The 20,975-nt window shown below is 43.1% G+C and overlaps 1 protein-coding gene across 1 annotated transcript in view; it reads right to left on the bottom strand.

Moving 5' to 3' along the window:
• Window positions 1–9,304: 9,304 nt before the first annotated feature.
• Window positions 9,305–20,975, bottom strand: part of HECW1 (HECT, C2 and WW domain containing E3 ubiquitin protein ligase 1) — a 237,124-nt gene continuing 225,453 nt past the window's right edge. Inside the window, exons 24-27 of the mRNA XM_059932896.1 lie at window positions 20,177–20,323; window positions 18,457–18,571; window positions 16,227–16,425; window positions 9,305–9,655 (exon numbers count right to left, since the gene is read on the bottom strand). Coding sequence (XP_059788879.1) covers window positions 9,544–9,655; window positions 16,227–16,425; window positions 18,457–18,571; window positions 20,177–20,323 — 573 coding nt within the window. The 3' untranslated portion in view covers window positions 9,305–9,543. The remainder of the gene's footprint in view (window positions 9,656–16,226; window positions 16,426–18,456; window positions 18,572–20,176; window positions 20,324–20,975) is intronic.

Genomic DNA, 20,975 nt, shown 5'->3' with positions numbered 1-20,975 from the left:
TTGTTGATGAGCTCATATAAATATGCCAATTTCTCTTCTCGCTTCAGCATCATTATTAATTTAAATTAAGCAGTGGCCACCATGCATAATAAGGTTAAACCAAACTTTCAATGCTTGGTTTCAAAAGTTATCCCAGAAAGGAAAGGATGACTAATGGTCTTTGAATCAGTTATCTATTGCCCCCATAACAATGTACAACAATTATAAAATATCACTGGCTTGTAACCATGCCTCAGCTGGAGTTTGGCTGGGTGGCTTTCATGATCTTGGCTGAGTTTGCCCTAATACCTGGGGGTCAACTGGCTGTTGGTTGATCTAGCCTGGTCTCAGCTGGGCTTCCCCTGTTTCTCATCTTCCTCTTACACTGGGCATGCACTCCTCACAACAGGAGAGCAGCAAGAGAGAGAAGTCAAGCTCAATTGTGCAAATACTTTAGAAGCCTCTGCTTGCAGTATGGTGGCCAAAGCAGGTAGGTCAGAATGCTTGGCTCCCAGTAGGAGGTGACAGCAGAGTTAGGAGTGTGGAAAAGGGTATGGCTATAGGGAGGGGTGATGAATTCCATGTTATGATCTACTATATTCTTAGAAAAGAGATAGTCCCCATTGTTATTTAATTTTTTCCACCAAAGGAATAAGCTTGAAAGAAGAGAATCTCTTTTTGTGGGCAAATGTAAAAGTTTGGATAAAAGTCGTGACCCAATTTTTATTACATTTAAAAAATAATAGGTAACACAACATTGTAAATCAACTATACTTCAATTAAAAAAAAGTAATAGGAATTATGTAACTATACAGGCAAAAAGAAAAAACTCTATAACATACACTCTTTGGAATAAACTGAAAAGAAATACAAGTTCTTGGGCATATAGGAGATGGCTAATGAAACAAGTTTTAACACTCACTCAGAGTTTCCAGACATTAAAAAAATCTCTATGTTCTCCCAGCTCTTCAAGATGCGAAGGTTTTAAGGCTGATTTACTCACTTCTAGGCCCTTCTCTGTTTACTGTTTCAGGAAGAACAACATGTTTCCCTCTCGGTGATCAACCTAAATTATTTTCCCCAATTTTATACATGCTCAAATCCTGCCGCCATTATAAACACATTTCCGTCTGACTTTCCTCTCCAGCGGAGCCAATGGCTTCTGTTCCCTTTCCCCATAGCATTTTGCTTATTTATTATTATTATTTTACAAGGACATCACATCTTACTCTGGGGCTGGGGTGGGGAATGAGAGAGGGACTATGCATATTAAAAACAGGGGCCAAATCTCAAATGAAGGGGAGGAATGCAGTGTTATTTGCTGGACCATGGACTCTCTGAGGGCAAAGACTCCTAAGCACAGGATCCAGCATGTAATAAGTATTCAAAAAATGCTTAAAGGAATGAAGGTGGTGGGTAGTGGTGGTTGAGTGCTTGGACTCTGAAGCCAAGCTCCTTGTTCAAATCTTGGCCACACATTTACTTTGGGCAAATTAACTTCTCTCTGTTTCAGGGTTTTGTTTTATTTTTTCAGCTTTAGATGGGGATATAAATGTAGCTAAGGCAATACTGGGTTGGCCAAAAAGTGCCTTCAGTTTTTAAGTAAAAATAAAAGACATATTTTTCATTTTCACCAAGAACTTTATTGAACAACGTATTCACCCTTTTGTTCCACTACCTTCTGCCATTTTTTCAGGCAACTTCATAGCTCCGTCTTCCCAAAACTTTTTATCTTTTTGAGCAAAGAACTGTTCCAGGTGCCTTTTACAGTCTTCCATAGAATTGAAATTTTTTCCATTAAGAGAATTCTGTGAAGACCGAAATAAATGGAAATCCGAAGGTCCAATGTCTGGTCAATATGGTGGATGAATCAGAACTCCCCAGCCAAGCTGTAACAGTTTTTGCCTGGTCATCAAAGAAACATGCAGTCTTGCGTTATCCTGATGGAAGATTATGCATTTTCTGTTGGCTAATTCTGGACGCTTTTCGTCAAGTGCTGCTTTCAGTTGGTCTAACTGGGAGCAGTACTTGTTGGAATTAATAGTTTGGTTTTCCGGAAGGAGCTCATAATAGAGGACTCCCTTCCAATCCCACCATATACACAACATCACCTTCTTTGGATGAAGACCGGCCTTTGGTGTGGTTGGTGGTGGTTCATTTCACTTGCCCCACGATCTCTTCCATTCCACATTGTTGTACAGTATCCACTTTTCATTGCCTGTCACAATTTGTTTTAAAAATGGAACGTTTTCATTACGTTTTAAGTAGAGAATCGCATGTGGAAATACGGTCAAGAAGGTTTTTCTCACTTAACTTACGTGGAACCCATACATTAAAGCGATGAACATAACCAAGCTGGTACAAATGATTTCCAACGCTTGATTTGGGTATTTTGAGTATGTTGGCTATCTCCCACGTGGTATAACGTTGATTGTTCTCAATTAATGTCTCAATTTGATCGCTATCAACTTCAACTGGTCTACCCGACCATGGAGCGTCACCTCCAGCGAGAAATCTCCAGCATGAAACTTCGCAAACCACTTTTGACATGTTCGATCAGTCACAGCACCTTCTCCATACAATGCATAAATCTTTTTGTGTGTTTCAATTGTGTTTTTACCTTTCTTGAAATAATAAAGCATAATATGCCAAAAATGTTGCTTCCATCTTCAATATTAAGATGGCTACACAAAAATTCACTAATTTTGATGTCTTTTTTAAAATGCACGCTGATATGATGGCTGTCACATAAAATCTAACAAAATTGTTTCGAATGAAGTTAAAGACAACTAAGTGCTACTAGAGCCATCTTATGGAAAAAACTGAACGAACCTTTTGGCCAACCCAATACATGAAAAGCACCAGTTCTTTTTTTTTTTTTTAAGTGTGAAAAATTTACTGTGATCCCGGTCATCTTCATTAATCCATTGATTAAACAGATACTATAATTTTAGTTTTTTTTAAAAAGTGGATCTTTTATTTTTTAAATTTATTTATTTTTTGTCCATGTTGTGAGGCTTGAAGGATCTTAGTTCCCCAACCAGGGATTGAACCCAGGCCATCAGCAGTGAAAGTACAAAGTCCTAACCACTGGACCACCAGCGAATTTCCTGTAATATTAATTATTGATTTACTATATTAATCTATTTTATTTTATTTATAGATAAGGTACTTCTATTTTATTTAAATACTGCAAAATGATCATAAAAATGTTCTAATGTTTATTTTTGAGAAAAGCAAAAACAATAAGAATTTAGCTGGGAAGGGACTAATAGAACTTAGTCATTTATTTTTATTTAAAATTTTTTTTTATTGAAATATAGTTGATTATATTAAACTATTTTAAATAGTAGTAACTTATAGGTAACAATTTTATTCCTTCCATGATTATTATTATTGCAATTAAAAAGCCTTCAGTAAATTCGTGGTGAATCGTGTGGTTCTAAATATGATAGCTTTTATTATTATTACTATTACTGTTGGGGCTGATGACACTGATTAGTGTGGCAGGAAGGAGGATGGTAAGGATTGAATTGTATCCTCCAAAGAAGCTGGTTGGAGTCCTAACTTCCAGTACCTCAGAATGTGACCTTGTTTGGAGTTAGGATCTTTATAAAGGTAATCAAGTTACAAAATGAGATCATAGGGTGGGTTCTAAGGCAATATGACTGGTGTCCTTATATAAAGGGGAAATTTGAACACAGACACACAGACACACACAAACACACAGAAGGCAAGAACATTACCCGAGGACGAAGGCAGAGATCTCCAATCCAAGGGACGCCAAAGACTGCCAGCAAACCACTGGAATCTGGAAGAGAGGGAGGGAACAAATTCTCTCTCAGCCTCAGAAGGAACCAACTCCACCATCACCTTGACCTTGGACTTCTAGCTGTGTTTAAGCCACTCCCTTTGTAGTCCTCTGTTATATTATACTTTGTTACACAGCAAACTCATTCAGAGGGTGAACACACATTGCCTGTGGATTCCTGGCATCCCCTATGGTACCCCAGGTGGATCTCAGTTCCATTTCTTCTACCATCCTGGCAAATTTCCTAATAGTTATGCCAGGTCCGGAGGCCCAGGACCCCAAGGGATATTCTGTGACAGGGCATACCTTCTGTCCCCAAGATAAAGCTTAATGGCTTGAGCAAATCACCTCTCCTGGTCTCAGATTCCTTGTTTCCAAGATAAACTAGTCAGACAAAAGTACCTAAGGGTCTGGTCCCAGCTATAAATGTGATGATTCCTGCGGCACTGATAAAGGTTCGCCTGACTTTCCATAACTCCCTTCATTTATTCTGCTAGAGAACAATCCTCTATAAACATATTTAAATCACATCTTGAATATAAGCTATACATGTCAATTTTTTTTTTTTACAGTATATAATTAATGAGTTGTCAGCACAGTGTATTGGAAAAGTATGGCCATAGAAATCAGGAGATCTGAAATTTAATTTTGATTTCAGAATAATGATCAGATTAAAACAAGATAATATCATCTACTCCTCTTTGCCAATTATGGTCTAGGATAATTTTTTTTTCTTATATCTTAAGAGAAAAATTATTTTCAGTTTGAATGAGTCTCACGTAAACCCAGCATGGGTATAAAAATGCAATAGAGAGACTTCTCAGGTTTTTCCTTCTCTCAATTCTACCCATACTTCTTTTCTAATAATAAAATATTTTTCCTCAAAGAATAAATCAGCTTCTGACCACCCAGTGAGAGCCACATGGTTTTCTTTTTGAGACTTGGAAGGAGGTAATAAGGAGAGTATATCATTGTGGTATTGGGAATCATGGTATGTGCCACTGGACTCAACACTTTTGCCTAGAGCTAAACCTTGTCTTAGGGTCACACCGGGTGTCAGGCTGTGGCCTGAAGCCTTTGTAGAAGCATCTCAAACAGGGAGGAATTCAACAGGCCAGTGTATGCCTGATTTGATATAAAGCACACTCACAAAATCCCATAGTTTGTGCGCCGTTCTAATAGGCAACACCAGGAACTTGTTACAAAAGCAGTCCCTTTATTTGTGGATTTGTGAGCACATTACTTACGCTTTTTTGATAAATAATCTTCCCGGGGAGTACTTACCGTAGCAGCTGGTAGTCTTCTGTGTTGTTTCATTGCGTACACCCGGCATGAGCACGATGCAAACTGTTATGCATGACCCTAGCCTTCTCTTTGCAATAAGGAGCACACACAATGCCATACCAAAGTGTTTATTGACATTCCTTGAAGGTGGCAGGATGGAAGAGAAAGCTCGGCCTGAGTATTACGTGACATTTCTCTTGTCAATATAAGCAAAATCAACCCAAGAACAAGGACTTCTCCTGCTATTGACTAAAACAAAGACTTTGAACAAAATCGTTATAGACATTTCCTTAGGTAAATTGGAAGCTTCAGGAAGTAGGCTAATGGAACAATATTTACTCTAAATATTACCTCTAGGCACCTTTTTTTTCTACTAGAACAAAGGGACTACATGTCACTAACAGGAAAGTAACACTTTCTCCTTTGGACTTTATGATGGCTGGAACATCCAGCCCAGATTTTGATGATATAGTATTGCAGTAGTTTTAAGAATGAACACTGAAGTACATAATAATAATAATAATAATAATAAAGCACCACATTTGTTATGTAAAGTTCTAACTACTTTCATGTGAAAGTGTTTCATCTTGACTGGGAAAACATTTGTGGGAACTGAGAAATTTTCTGAACCCAAATTTGGGACACATGGTTTGACACACAGACTGATGGTGCCACAGATGTAACATTAGAACTGTTCTGGAAGGTCCAGCTCATGGGCTGGCCACACAAATGCACTTACTGTTAAAGCACAGATGGTCATGTATTAGAAGAGAAAAAGATTGAGATTCTGCATATTTAAAGCCTGCCAACAAATCATATATCACTTTTTCTTAATTTTCTCACTGCATGACAATCGTGATAGCAGTAAAAAATTTTCACAACCACGGTCAACTTATAGACATAGGGATGACAAAGAAAATCAGTAGCTTTATAGTACTTCTCCTGATTCTGCAGAGTCTATTTCTGTTTTTAGGATTATCACCTTCATATGATAGATTAAAATGGGATATCCATGAAATTATCATAAATACTTCATAGTATTTTTGAAGCATTTTTCTAATGAAAACATAAGTATTCTCTTATTTATTGTTCTTATTTGTCTCCCAATCAAAGGTAATACACTCTTACTAAAAATAGCTCTAGGGCTTCCATGGTGGCGCAGTGGTTGAGAATCCGCCTGCCAAAGCAGGGGACACGGGTTCGAGCCCTGGTCCGGGAAGGTCCACATGCCGCGGAGCAGCTGGCCTGTGCGCCACAATTACTGAAGCCTGTGCTCTAGAGCCCGCGAGCCACAACTACTGAGCCCACGTGCCACAACTACTGAAGCCCGCGTGCCACAACTACTGAAGCCCGCGTGCCTAGAGCCTGTGCTCTGCAACAAGAGAAGCCACCACAATGAGAAGCCTGTGCACCGCAACGAAGAGTAGCCCCAGCTCGCCGCAACTAGAGAAAGCCCACGCGCAGCAACAAAGACCCAATGCAGCCAAAAATAAAATAAATAAAATAAATAAAAAAAAAATAGCTCTAAAAGATCTTGTTTTAGGGAAATAGTGGTTTATAAATGATTAATTTTATACTATGCCTCCATGGAGAAAACTAATACTTTAAGTTAAAAAGAAATTTACACAAGGTAACAAATGGGTGAGATCTATCTTGCCCATTATGAATTATATGATTTGGGGTGGTTTGCACCTCCACCTGGTGAAATTAATAGCACAATCGAGTCCTATAGCTGTTTTGTTATATATGTAAATATATATATATATATATATATATATATATATATATATATATATATATATATATATATATATAATGTTATACATAATTTAAAAATCAGCCTCACATATGAGGGAATATTAACTAAAGAAACATCATCTGGGACAAAGACAAATAAAGATTTTTCCATAGCAACTGTCTGTCCTCCTCTTCTCTTTGTTTTCCTTCCTTAGGGATTCTGTACAAGGCTGTAATGGAAATTGGGACCCTATTAATAAGCACACTTTGCATTCTTTCAGGGACTCTGACACCAGTATGTCTTTCTGGAATTTTATACTTTTATGAAATAGTGCTCCTGTGATGCTTTGTGGGATATATCTGAGTCATGGCATTGGGCGGGGCAGTGGGAATAAGGAAAAGTTAGTTGAAAACCATTCATGCCCCAGTTTTCTATCTATATATAACTTCTAGGCTACCTTGTTCCTTCTGTATGTGGGAAGAATAGTCATCAATTAATCTCATTAACAGATTAATTAGATATTTGTGTAAATTGTGAAGCTCCCCGGAGCAGGTTCCATCTTTGGAACAGCCTTCTCCCTTGCCAATGTTCTAATATAAGTACTGAAAAGAAGAACTGAATGCTTGAACTGAGTATTTACATACATCTAACACCAAGTTCTAAAAATGAAAGATGCCCCGGGTACTAGAGACACTATTCTATATAGGATGGTGAAACAATTTGCATCATCCTTATGTCCTGATTTCATAAACAATAGCTCCACTGGAATCCATAACTTTCCTGATGCTGAAATGTGTCCTGAATTTTACAGATCCCTCATTCTGTATTATGTAACTTACACATTCCATCATCCTATCTTGGTAAATATTCTTTTTTAGACAACAACAGAAGGCCAGATTTCTATAACATATATATTTCCTGATTGACAACAGGTACACAGCAGCAACGGGTGCTGAGCATTCTAATGCCTACTAAAGGAATGTTTCCTTGTACAGTGCAGGGAACACAATTAACGCATTGTCTGGGCACAGACCAATATGAGCGCTAGACATGGCTCTGGATGAAATTAACTTTCCCACATTTCTCACATTTCTCCCTTGCTTAACATACTGAAGGACAACAATGTGACATTTCAACAGTTCTTTTCCCAGTGAAGAGAAACACTTTCATTAGTGACATATTTCAGACGACATGATAACAAGGTTAGACAAATAGCAAATGACCATCACGTTTGGGTTTATGGCAAATGTAATTGAGAGGTTAGGCTGTCCCTGGAGCCTGCAACTGTTGTTCTGAAAACACTATGTTTTCTGAGACATCTCTTTACTGAATGCTAAAAGAAACTGGATCCCTATTTTGACACAAATCAGTGTGCCTTTGGGGAGTTAGGTCTTTGCTTCAGGAGGACCACTATGGAGGAAGGAAATGTATTATATTTCCCTTTGGGGGGTTAGGTCTTTGCTCCAGGAATGACTGCTACGGAGGAAGGAGATGTATTATATTGCCCTTGATCCCTAACAAGCACCATCGCTCTCTGTAGCTTCCGAGTTAGTGTGGTCCCTGGGGACAATCAAATGCGAAGGAATTTGAACACCATGATGAAGGAAAAAAAAAACCATGAAAAAATAAAAACACTACCAAAGTTGAAATAAAAATTCGTTTGCCAAACAGGTAATTACTTGGCTTGAACAAAAGTCATGAGATTATCAGGACATTTTTCTTCCTCTGGGAAGGAGACCTGTGGCTAGATCGAACAAAGCAAAAGAAAACAGTACAGAACTCAGGTATTCCAACCAACTGAATATGTCCTTCTAATATGTCCTAATGTCCTTCTCCCCTTTCTCCTGTTTGCTTCAACACGTTCTATACAACACAATGGGGGTAGAAGCCTCATTGTTTATGCTACATAATGAGATCTCCTTCTTGGACTTGTGCACAAGTTTGTGCTTCTTGGGTGGTGGGTGTTCACGGGGGGTGCACGCCCCCCCCCCAGGACTTCTCTGAACTCAAGTCTCGCCACAATCCCCACAACTATTGGGATGCCCTGCGTTGCATCAGCAGGAGGTGTTTTTCTTGCTGTTATTATTGGTTGGAAAGTGTAATATTTGCACCATATGTCTAGGCTAGTTCCAGCTGATGGGACCGATGCCACATATGAATCATGAGTTGAATGTATCAAAATTGTGGTGTTGCCACTGCTGTTTTTGGATGGATTGGATGCCAAGGGAAAAAGTAGAGGGGGAGGAAAAGAAAGAGTTGATCAGCTCCTATTCTGGAGTTTATTGTTAGAAATTATTAAAAATGGTGGCTCTGCTCAGAAGAGATGGGTGTAGAAAAGCTTGGAATGCTTAATGCTCAAATTTCCCCTTAAATCATAGAAATGGAAGTAAACGTTTATTACCATTTGGTCAAGTGTAGCATAACTTGCATTCATATTTCTTTGTTAGTAATGGAGGTATGTGGAGATATACACAGACCTTGAGACAGCTGTTTTTTTGTTTGTTTGTTTGTTTTTAAATATTGCATACAGGCTAGCAGTTCATTGAAAGTAGAGGAGATAAGCCTGAAGGTTAGATCTTAGAAGAAGGCAATTCTTCATGCACAGCTCATCAATCCTGATTTGGTTTGAAAACGAAAATCATGGAATACCAAAATCAAAGGAGAGTTGATTCAGGGAAAGGGAAAGGATGATGTCACTGGCCAGGAAAATGTCAGGGAAGTTTTGAGTTCCTCATTCAAGCCCAAAGGTGCTGGTTTCTTCTACCGCCGTTAACAGCTTTTCATACAACATGGAGTACGAAGGATAAGGTGGAAGATCCAATCGATTGAAGCATGTGTGTGCCCTGAATGGGGGAGAAAAGGCTGGTCAAGGTGTTTGTTTCAATGGTACAACTGGCTTGGCCAGTTCTGTGATCAGTCTGAATCTGTGAATCAAAAGTGAATCTAAAGGGGGTAGAACCATGTTTTAGGACCACCATAACACACTTGCAAACTAAGAAGCACAGCCTTGGGCTTCCCTGGTGGATCAGTGGTTAAGAATTCGCCTGCTAATGCAGGGGACACGGGTTCGAGCTCTGGTCCGGGAAGATCCCACATACCGCGGAGCAACTAAGCCCGTGTGCCACAACTATTGAGCCTGTGCTCTAGAGCTCTCGAGCCACAACTAGTGAAGCCCGCGTGCCTAGAGCCCGTGCTCCGCAACAAGAGAAGCCACTGCAATGAGAAGCCTGCGCACCGCAACAAAGAGTAGCCCCTGCTGGCCTCAACTAGAGAAAGCCCACGCGCAGCAACAAAGACCCAACACAGCCAAAAATAAATAAATAAATAAATAAATAATAATAATAATAAAGAGAACCACAGCCTTCCAGACAGGAATAGACCAGTTGAGGGACTGGAATATCTAGAAACTGGAGGGGTGGGTTTGCGTTTGGAAGCAAACCACACTATATACTAGCACTGCACTAGCAAACCAGCGACATTTTACAACTGAGAGATGAAGTTGGATGTGGCCAGCAAAGGAACATAATTAGTATTAGAGGATTATGTTCCCAAGTCTCCCTGCCCAGCTCTGATTTCTGGGCCTCTGTAAACCCTGTGCATTGACTTAGAGGTGCCAACGGATGCCCTGGAACTCTCGAGATCCAATGCTCCATCAAGGCAGGTGTGATGGAACACTGACAGTCCGACTCCTTTACCATTCATAGTGGGGCCTGCTTAACCTGAAGCAGAGATGCTGCATTTCCAAGAACAGCTGAGCTTGGGGGATAATCCTCCCTGGATGCCTGCAGCATCCCGGTGCCACCTGCCCTGGGTTCTGCTTATTTTGTCATGTACTTCATCCTGCGGGCCCATCTATGTGGGCCAGTGTCTGGCCTAGACAAAGAATGGCTTTCCCTGCTATGTGCCAATACGTGGACCAGGACCAGACCCTGCGAAACCAAGTTGAGAGCGGCAGAAAAATGCCAAGTGTGCTTTTGGAACTGGCTGAATTAGCCAGGGGCAGGATACGGGCAGACAGCATCTTCTTGGTTTTCTTTATCTGGTCATTTTAACTGTCACTCCCGAGTGGAAATAATACAGAAAAAAAAAAAAAAATCCTATTTAGAAAATAGTTGGGATCAGATTAATTCTGTAAAAGATAATTTCTGGGAACTGAAAACATTAGCAAATGGCCCCTCTTCAAGACCTAGTCTGAACACCCAGAGTTTCTTCAAGAGTTGCTCTTAGTGCATTAATCTATAGGCCTGGTTCACTCTTAAATAAATCCTAGTTTGTAATCTAGAGTGAATGAACACAATCAGATCACGATTTGATTCCTCATTCCTGAGTCCTCGCTGCTCTCTACGTGTGGTCCTGACAGCACGGAGGGCCTGCTTACTTCATTTCCTGGGCACTGGACCCCGTGCTCCCAGGTGGGGTGGGGCTGCGGACAGAGTCCGGAACCAGGGTTCGGAAGACCTCTAGCCTGGTCCCAGTCCAGCCACTGACTAGCTTTATAACCTTGGGAAAGTCAATGAATCTTTCTGAGCCTCAGTTTTCTCACTTATAAAATGGGGTAATAATACATATTCCGTGCACCTCAGAGGGCTGGTGTGTGAGGACAGCACATAAATGCCTTTCGTAAACCGTGAATCATCATTTACGCATCAGGGTCTCTTAATAATAATGCGACCACCATTGCAGTCATGATTTTAGGAACTGTGTCACCCTTGTGGGGACTTCAGACCCTTGGCCTCTTCCACATGACTGCAAGCAAATGAATCACCCTCATCTCATATTTGTGAAGTTGATATTTTGGAACTCCACTGGATCTGTTCAGTTGTGCCGTGTCAGATTTCACTCTGTCGGTGTTATTCTAGGGTTCCAGCATTTTGAGATCATTTTGGATTTGGATTGTGCCCATCACATTACTATGTGTGATACTTCTAACCTGTGTCACCTACACAGTCGATCTCTCTGTCTCCTCGAGGTTTTCCAAGTTACTGGTTAAAATGTGCACCGAGACAGTACCAAAGCCAGTCTTGCTCTTCTGCGGTGGAGACCACTCTAAGCTTGGTTATGAGCAAACAATGGAAAGAGGCAGCATCGCTACCGCGTGCGGCTGTGAGGCCAGTTCTTTAAGTGTGACTCCTTTTCAAGTCATCTTCTTCCACCGCCCAACTACGGCCTCAATCTCCGGACAGGTTCTCGCTCTATCACTGCTGAATCTACTCTTTTCCAAGTTTGTCAATGACCTCTCGATTCCCCAATCCAGAGGCACATTTTCTATGCCCACCTCCTCAAGCTCTTTGAAAGCATCTGACAGCTCTTCCTCTGAACATCGCTCTTCCCTTGGCTTCTTGATGGCTTCTCAGTGGCTGTCAGTTTCTCTTAGGGACTCCCAAGGGCTCCCTCATGCCTCCTTTGTAGCCCGACAGCCTACAGAGCAGGGCTTCCCACCCGGCACTGTTGACACTTTGAGCTTGATGACTCTTCACCAGGAGGGACTGTCCTGTGTCTTGTAGGTGTTTCGCAGCATCCTTGGCCTCTACCTGAGAGAAGTCAGGAGGACTCCTCCCCAACAACCAAAAATGTCTCCAGACATTGCCAAGTGTCCCCTGAGGGGACAAAAAATCACCTCTTTCCTGCCTTCCCCACCTTGAGAACCATCCCTATAGAGTAAGCCAACTACTAACTTAACCAGGCCTCCACCTTCATCCTAGGCTTGGGCTCAGTTTACATCTGCAGTGAAGCATGTTTGTGTTAGAATTTTAGTCCTGTTAATCCGCCCATGACTCATAATTCGGTTACCCCTGGTCCCTACTCTAAATGTAAACCCCTAAGGTTTTCTCCTCTCCTTTATCTTATCTCCACGCTGCCTGTGCTGGGTCTACCCTGACCAGGTCCAGAGTTTTCTTTCCTCCCAAGCCTTTCCTTGTCAAGTTCTACAGTAAGGAAACTCTCCCACCTCCTGGTCTGGATGTGGCCTCCAAGCTCTGGACGTGGTTCTCAGCACTCATGAGTGGAGATGGTCACCGTTCACCCTGCTGCATGCTGGGCTGTGGATGGACGAGCGACTTTTCCACTCCCCACTGCCAATTCTACATCATTACTTTTCAATCTTTGATCAAAAATTTCTGTTCCTCTGAATCTCATGCCATTTAGGTATTTTTTTTCCCCCAAACTACAGGTTTTGTCTGGCATCTTATTTCAATGAAATAGGATAGGGTAGAAAATAGTGTATTACCTGCAGGTAATAAGGATGAAGTATTGTTTTGAAGAACATGTGTTTCAGATACACACACACAGGAGTACCTATGCATGTATTGTGTTGGGATGTGAAGGGTCCTTCTCTCTGTGGGCTGTAGCTAAGACACGTTTGACCATCAGTGATCTAGATATACCCTCCATACCTTCTGACCTTCTGACCTTCTGACCTTCTGGGTAACACATTTATTAAAATCTCTGGTACTTGGCTTAAATGCTCTCCATTTTCAGGTCTTCCCATCAGACTGTGTAGCATCTGAGCCCACTTGGTTGACTGTTCAGTGCCCTGGCCTGCCGGCTCCTTGACCCCAACCTCCGTGACCTTCTCACCCCTCTTATGCTCCAGCAATGGTGGTTTATGAAGTTTCTTCACCAGGCACTGTAAACTTAGGGCCTAGAAACCTCTACCCTCAGAGTCCTTTGTCCTAATCCCCACACACTCTGGAAAGCAAGGACTTGGCCTGATGTATTGTTTTGCTGTGACGCTCTCTCACCTGGGAGGCCAGCTGCCTTTCTAGAGGGAAGATCTGAGGAGAACGCAGCTCCTCAGAGTGTGGGTTGCACATGGGGCTCACGGTCTCTGGGGAGCCCTGGGTCACCCCGAGGGTGCTCGGTGCCCCTGCTCGCCTCAGGCTTCTATCACCTGCCATGTGGCCAGGCCAGGTCTCTCCGAACTACCATTATTGGAATTCAGAGGTTATTTCTTTCTCTCCACACATAGGTGACACTTTCCAGGTTCTTGGATCTTCAGAAAATGCACGAGGGAGACTAGTCGGGGGTTACTACTCAGAGGGTCATTTTCGCTGTCCCCTTTTAGAGGCATCTCAGCACTTGACTCTTGGGGCCCTTCTGGCCTACGGCGAAGTCCCCGCTTCCCCCAAGAACCCTCTCCGGGATTTGTGGGGTAGCAGCCTTTTTAGGGGTGCCTTGGCCCAGATGTGCTGGGCTGTTCATAAGCCTGACGTCCACCCTATAAGTTCTCTGTGTGGGTTGATAGTATTAATGCACATTTCATTAATGCACATTTTCCAGAGCGTATATGTAATTAGACTCACGCTCTGACCCCAAGTGACAAAAGCAATGACTTCCGTTTCCTAAAGAGTAAAGCGGATTCCTCAGGGGGGTCTTCTCTCCACGGCCCACCAGACGCTCTCATCAACTGCGTCCCCTGCGAGTGTCGCAATGGACGTCTTGTCCTCCATGCCAGCTTGGTGACCTTTCCTGAACACCGCTGACCCTTCCCACCCCCAGGCTTTGCTCCTGCTGTTGCTTCAGCCCAGAATCCCCTCCACCCTTCCTTGCCCCTCAGGGCTCACCTAAATGCCAGCTTCTCTGTGTCACCGTCTCCTGTCAGCTCAATCAGGATCAGGTCTCTGTGCTACATACTCACGGCATCCTGCTTTTATCTTCCCTTCTTGGTGCTCCTCTGATTCCACCTGGGGTCGTAACCACTTACTCTTCCGCTCCGTTCCTCCCTAGACTGTAAGCCCCTCTGGGCAGGTGCCTTGTTGCAGCTCAGGCCCTCCATCAGGGGCACACTGAGGGGCCCACTATGAGAGAATCATCAAATGCGACTCAAATTCACTCCTCTAAAGTCAGAGCAAAATGTTTCCAAAAAAACTCATCCTCCAAATCTATCATTACACTTGACAAATGGAAATCTTGCCTTTTTAGCCTTATTTTCTTGCCAGACTTCATTCAGCAGGTCCGGTGCTCAGCAGAGCCATGCAAACGAACCCTGAGGGTCTGCTGATCGAAGTGGGCGAAGCCAGGGCTGAAAAGTGCCCCAACGCTTTAGGCTGTTAGTAACCAGCTGGGCATGCACTCTGTTTCCTGGGCCTCCTAACGCTCACCGTCATCAGGTGAATTATCTCCGGGATGCTGGAAAGTCTAGGAAAGCTAGATGAAAATTATAGTTCAGTAAATCCTTCCACAATAGGGATTTAGCAAAGCGTCTGGGAGGCCGCATAGAAATACAGCTGGATTAAATACGAATCTTCTGTTATAATTAGAAAATATCACAGTAGAAGAAAATAATTGTGCATCAATCTTATGTTTGCTGAGCGGGTTTTATTACTATAGTACCTAGACAGAAGTATCTCTTTAGTGCTCCTTATTTCACGGATGAGGAATATGCTACCCAAAGAGGCACAGAAAGGGCCGAGGAAGTGTTGGGATGAAAACTCATGGTGCAGGGAATTCATTCCGTTAAACTGCCTGGAGCCCTAGTGCCTCCTTTTTTTGCATTATCTTACAATAATTTCATCAATAGCTTACTGTATAGAAGCCACCATAGAGACCGGACATATACACTGGTCTTGTCTGCACACATTTTGAAACATAGTAGGAAAAATGCGACATGTACATGCTAACTATTCCAGGGAATATCAAGTGTATCCAGTGCTACGCCATAGTGAGACAGGCTGGGACCTGGGATCCTTTACTGCAGTGCTTGCACCTGGACAAACATCTCCTTGAGCAACAGAATACAAAGAAACTCTAAGGGACTAAAAATAACTGCAGGCATTGGCAGTTAGGGGCAATTATGAACAATAAGATACAAAAAGGCCACAAAGCAACTGCCATTTCTGAGATGCCGGGAGCAGAAACGGGGGACTGCCATGATCCCTGCACACAGCACCACCAAGGGGGTGCGCAGAGCACCTAAGCCGCCCCTCTGGCCCCACCCACTGATCCACCCCACCCTCACCCCATTTAAGGGACCAGCTCACCACCCTGCCTTGGGGGCGAGTCCCAGTAAACCCTTTCCTGAATTTGTCTGGCCTCTTACCAATTTCTGTTGATTAAAGAGTCCAAGAATCCGGGTGGGTAACAGTAGAAGTCCAGACACAGTGCTGGAAGGGTCACTTTGGACCCTCCCCCAGACGAGGCATTCCTCTTTAAATTAAATTGGACTACGTAGGACTGACACATGGACCGTGATACCAATAGCCCAAATACCATCAGTCATCGAAAAATCACTAAGAATATGGTCTAAATGCACCTCCCCGAGACCTCTCACCCACACCTTTCACTAATGACTCATAGAACAATACTTTGGGTGGCAGGAAAGAATTCCATCCCAACGGATAAGTGCCCAAGCTCAAATAACAAAGGGTACTTGGCCTTCTTCGGCAGGTTTCCCAAAGGTGGGCAGGAGCTCCGTACCTGGGGAGAGATGTAATTTTCCCCCATTTCTCTATGCAAAAACGCCGAAGCCCGTTGCTTCCTCGAAGGGCTGCAAAGCCTTCGTAGGGCACACTTGATGTTCCCGTGACGAACTGCAGTAATCTGAGTCTCTGCTCATTGTTGAAACGTTCCACCGCAGCCCAGAACCAGCGGATCACGAGATGCCCATCGTGATAACCTGAGCGGAGGAGGAGGGAGACCGAGAGGATGTGTACAGGGGAGGAGGGAGTGGGGGGGGGGAGATGAAATACACATCAGGTGTGCCAAGAACTGAACAGCAGCTCTTGATCTGCTGATTTCTCTCGTGATGGCCTTTAGGTAGGTCTAAAACAATTTGTATAACTGACTCAAATTTAAGAACAAAAGCCTATTTAGAAAATAAGCACTTTATAAAAAGGCTGTATGTTGTGAGGGATGTCCTCAGAGATGTTTGCTTTCTATTTAAACAACTGGGACCCCAGAAGTCCTTTTCCTGCCTGATATAAATGTAGACAAGGAGTGACGAGGTTCGGTAGAGATCTTTGGGGTTCCAAAGAGACAAAGCTCTCTACAAATACGATATTTCCTGGTATTGTCTTTGTTCTGATGTCTTAGCTCTTGGGACCCACGTACTGTGGAGCGTCTAGGACTTAAGAAAGGCTGGAGGTGAATGTCAAACTTGGTCAACGGAAGATGCCGGGCTCTCCAAGTGCCCTTGGAGCCGCTGCCCCCCGATCAGCCCTGGGCTGCAAAGAGTTGGGCCCACGGAAGTAGTATGGGGCCTCTCACAGGACAGTAAGGAAACCAAGCTTGGAGCAATCACTTATGATAAGGTAAATGATTCCCCACTGACTTCAAATGCACAAAACACTCAATGATGCAGAAATCTATGTGGACTTGAGCAGAAAGAAGGAAAGCTTCATAAGGGAAGGGAGGTGTGAGTTCAGCATGTGAAGGGTTTGTGTGAGTGCAGGAGGGGAAATAGAGAATGATAAAAATGAGGAATCAATATGCAGGGAACAGCAAGCCGACTAGACCAGCATAAAGGGGGTTCTGCGCTGAGGACTGAAGGGACCTTGCTGGGGGCTCAGAGGCCTTAATAGCTAGGCAGAGACCTTGTGACTTGACACCTTAGGTTGGTGGCTTTCCTACCAAATCAGGAAGGGCCCAGTGGTCCCACAGAGGTTTCCTCCTACACGGCTGAGTATACCAGGGAGACAAGGGAGGCTTAGATGATGGGCCCCTTGTTCACCCTCTATTATATTGATAGGGGTTTCTCTGTAATATTTTACATGAAGAAAGGATTTTCAGCTTAAAAAACATTCAGAGGTCTCTAAGTAATAAGGAGCTTGCTTGTTTTGTGGGGCGGGAAATGGCCTGATCAAAATAAAGGTTTCAGGAAGGCTGGTTTGGCAGCGTGAAGGTGAATAGCTGGGAGGGGTTAGACATCAGATTTGGAGAGATGACAGTTAGAACCGTGTTGCAGCAAACCAGGGTTGATGTGAAGAGGGCTTCACTTCTACAGGGAGCAGGACACGCTTTCCTGCCAGCAAATGACCCCGCTCTGGAGATGGCCTGTGGACGCTGGCGTTCTCCGGAACGCATCTCCACCGAGTTATGCCAGAGACGACCAGCAGGGATTACTGTCATCCCAAGGAAAGTCTAGGTTGGAAGCTGGCGGAAGGCATGGACCAGAGCTTACTTTGCACATGTACTGAAGTAAGGTCAAGTTTTTTGTAACCTTCAAAAAGTGATATTATTTTATATTTATATTATCACTACATATGGAATATATATATGAATATTATTCAGCCATAAAAGGGAATGCAGTAGTGAATCATACTACAACGTGAACAAACCTTACTAAGTGAAAGAAGCCGGACCCAAAAGGCCACATGATACAGTATCATTCTATTTACATGAAATATCCAGCACTGGTACATCCACAGAGAAAGAATGCACACTGAGGTTTGCTGGGGTGGGAGGATGGGGGAGGAAGGGGGAGCAACTGCTTCATGGGTCCAGGGTTTCCTTTGAGAATGAGGAAAACGTTTTGGAATTAGCTAGAGGTGATGGTTGCACCACATTGTGAGTGCAGAAAATGCCACCACGTTGGTCCCTTTAAAATGATCAATTTCATGTTATGTCAGTTTCACCTCAATAACATTTGTTAAGAAGTGAGGGATCGTGTCTGTGAGAGCTGATCGGTCAACAAGCCCCGCTCACTCACCTCCCCGGTACTCAGCGTTGTTCCGCCAGTCGGCCAGGTCGATCTCCGCCGTGCCCGCGATCACCAGCTCCAACTCCCTGGCATCGAACACGGAGACCAGCCTCGAGTCCACCACCTGAAATCCACATTAGGCCTCAGCCTCCAGGCTCAACCTCCTTGAGAGGTTACATTCATTATTATTTCTGTGGGTTAAGCTGGGAGGTTGACCACTGTTTACAACTTTTTCCCCCCAATGTGCTATCATGTTTAAGTTCAAAATCATGAACATTTTGAAACATAACCCCTTCATGAGCTGGGAACTCCAAAAAGGTCTGCTGCTTTTCACTACTATGATACACCCTCTCGGAAGGATGTTATGAATAAGCCTGACTTGACCTTCCATAGTCACATTTAAGTTTCCAAATAACATTGCCTTTTGAAGGCAAAAAGTCCAAGTCACTGTGAAGTGATTCAATAGCTATTAGTGTTATCACTTCACTTAAAAGGGATCCTCTCCTCTACATAAAACTAGGACTTATTTCCTAGGAATGGACATTATATATTAAAATGACTGTCTTTTCCTTCCTTTCTCCCCTTACTTCCTGCCTTCTTCCTTCAAAGATCTGGGAAGATCTGCTTGATCAGGGTTCTGAGCTCCGGCTTTACATCTTGTTGCCAAATGTATCAGGTACAACTGAACACCTGCAGTGGGTACCTCCTCTAATCAAACCAGTGGACCAGCCGGTCACCCACGCTGTTCTCCATCACAGCAGCAAAGAAAACCTTCCAACACCCAAACCCTTGTTTCTAAATTGCAGAAGTTTAACCATGTCAATTTTTGGTGCACATGAAGGCTAGCAGCCGTCAGTGTCCTTTTTTTTTTTGATTACTATTGATCTCTGATGCTTTTTTTAAAAAACTTTTTTTAATTGAATGAAGGATTCTTTAAATTCTATAGTGCTTTATAATTTTCAAAAGTTTCACACACGTGATTTCATACAATCCCATAATAAGTCACTATCCTCCTGATTTACCATCTCAGCATGGATCACGTGGCACAAAGTGACCCTAGGAGCACGTCTCCTTTCATTGTGTTTTGCTTTATTGCATTCTACAGATACTGCGTTTTTTACAAATTGAAGGTTTGTGGCAACCCTGCATCATCAGATGATGGTTAGTGTTTTCAGTAATAAAGTATTTTTTCAATAAGTTATGTACATTGTTTTTTCTAGACATAATGCTATTGTACACTTAATAGACTACAGTATAGTGTAAACATAACTCTTATAAGCACTAGGAAACCAAACAATTCATGTGACTCGCTTTATTGTGACACTGGCTTTATTGCCATGGTCTGGAACTAAACCTGTAATATCTCCGAGGTCTGCCTGTGTAAGAAAATAAAAATCAAGCGAGAGTGGACAATGCCCTCCAGTGCCTTCATTTCACTCATTTTTATTTCACTGAGTGAAAGGAGATGCAACACGCACGTGTCTTGGCAGGAGGTGCCATGTGTTTTCACAGGTGGCACAGCAGGGCCACACCAATGCCAGTTTCGTGAGACCACAAGAGCTGGGTTTCCCAGAGAACTCTGACCCCTCACCCTCTAACCCCAGGAGGTCCTCTTTGCACGCTGGTGAGTAGAGTTGAGCCCTCTCCCTGCCTTGCTCTTCCTCTCCCTTCTCCTAACAAGCTGTGTCGGGGGTGAAGGCCTGGCCTGCCTGCCGGGCCTGGGTCTTACCTCGTAGAAGCCCCGGACCAGGGCCTCGGTCTGTTGCACCACTCCGCGCTCCACCCGCCACCTCACCATCCTCTCGATGTACTCCTTCTTGTTCTTTTCTGTCACTTGGGTGTTGGCTCCTCCAGATTTTAACTCCCTCTCCGTTACCTTGTGCGGAAACAAAGATCATGATGCTTGTTGACTCAGCTTATCTTGCAGTGAGACAGAGAGGATGAACTCTTTGCAAAAAGTCCTCTTCACAAGCATTTGGCATCATTACCTTCTTGGTTCTTTTTCCTTTCCTGGAAGTTACTAGAAAGGTTCTGGTTGTTCTAAGCAGATACTTCAGTACCTTAGAAGCATTTTTGTTTTATAAAGAGGAAATGTGTTTCTTTAACTCAAGAGGCTTAATGGAAATAAAAGAAAAAGGCCCCTGGTTGTCCCTAAATGGACTGGAATGTCCTTATCCTACAGTCACATACTTGATTGCCCCAAATCCCAATTAGATCAAATTCTTAACAGCCAAATTCTTCCCCAACCACAGCAGATCATTGGCAGGAAAACAGTGGAGGGTGGGAGGATAGTTTTGCAGCCAGGTATAAGAGTGGCTGAAGAGTGACAGCCTGACCTTGAGAAAGGAAACAGAGATTGAAGTTGCCACGTAGTATGAAGATGCATGTTTGTTAGGACAAGCTAACAAGAAAAGTGATGATCTGTGTTTTATTGTTTTGAAAGGCAAGAAGGCACATAACATATTAGACATTTTTATCAAAAAGTGTTGGTGTTTGAAGGGGGTAAGCATCAGTTATCTTAAATTTGC

This window comes from Balaenoptera ricei, chromosome 9 (genome assembly GCF_028023285.1).
Source record: "Balaenoptera ricei isolate mBalRic1 chromosome 9, mBalRic1.hap2, whole genome shotgun sequence".
In the NCBI taxonomy this organism is placed as follows: domain Eukaryota; kingdom Metazoa; phylum Chordata; class Mammalia; order Artiodactyla; family Balaenopteridae; genus Balaenoptera; species Balaenoptera ricei.
Note: the sequence above shows the minus strand (reverse complement) of the source record. Positions and strands in the feature narration are given on the sequence as shown.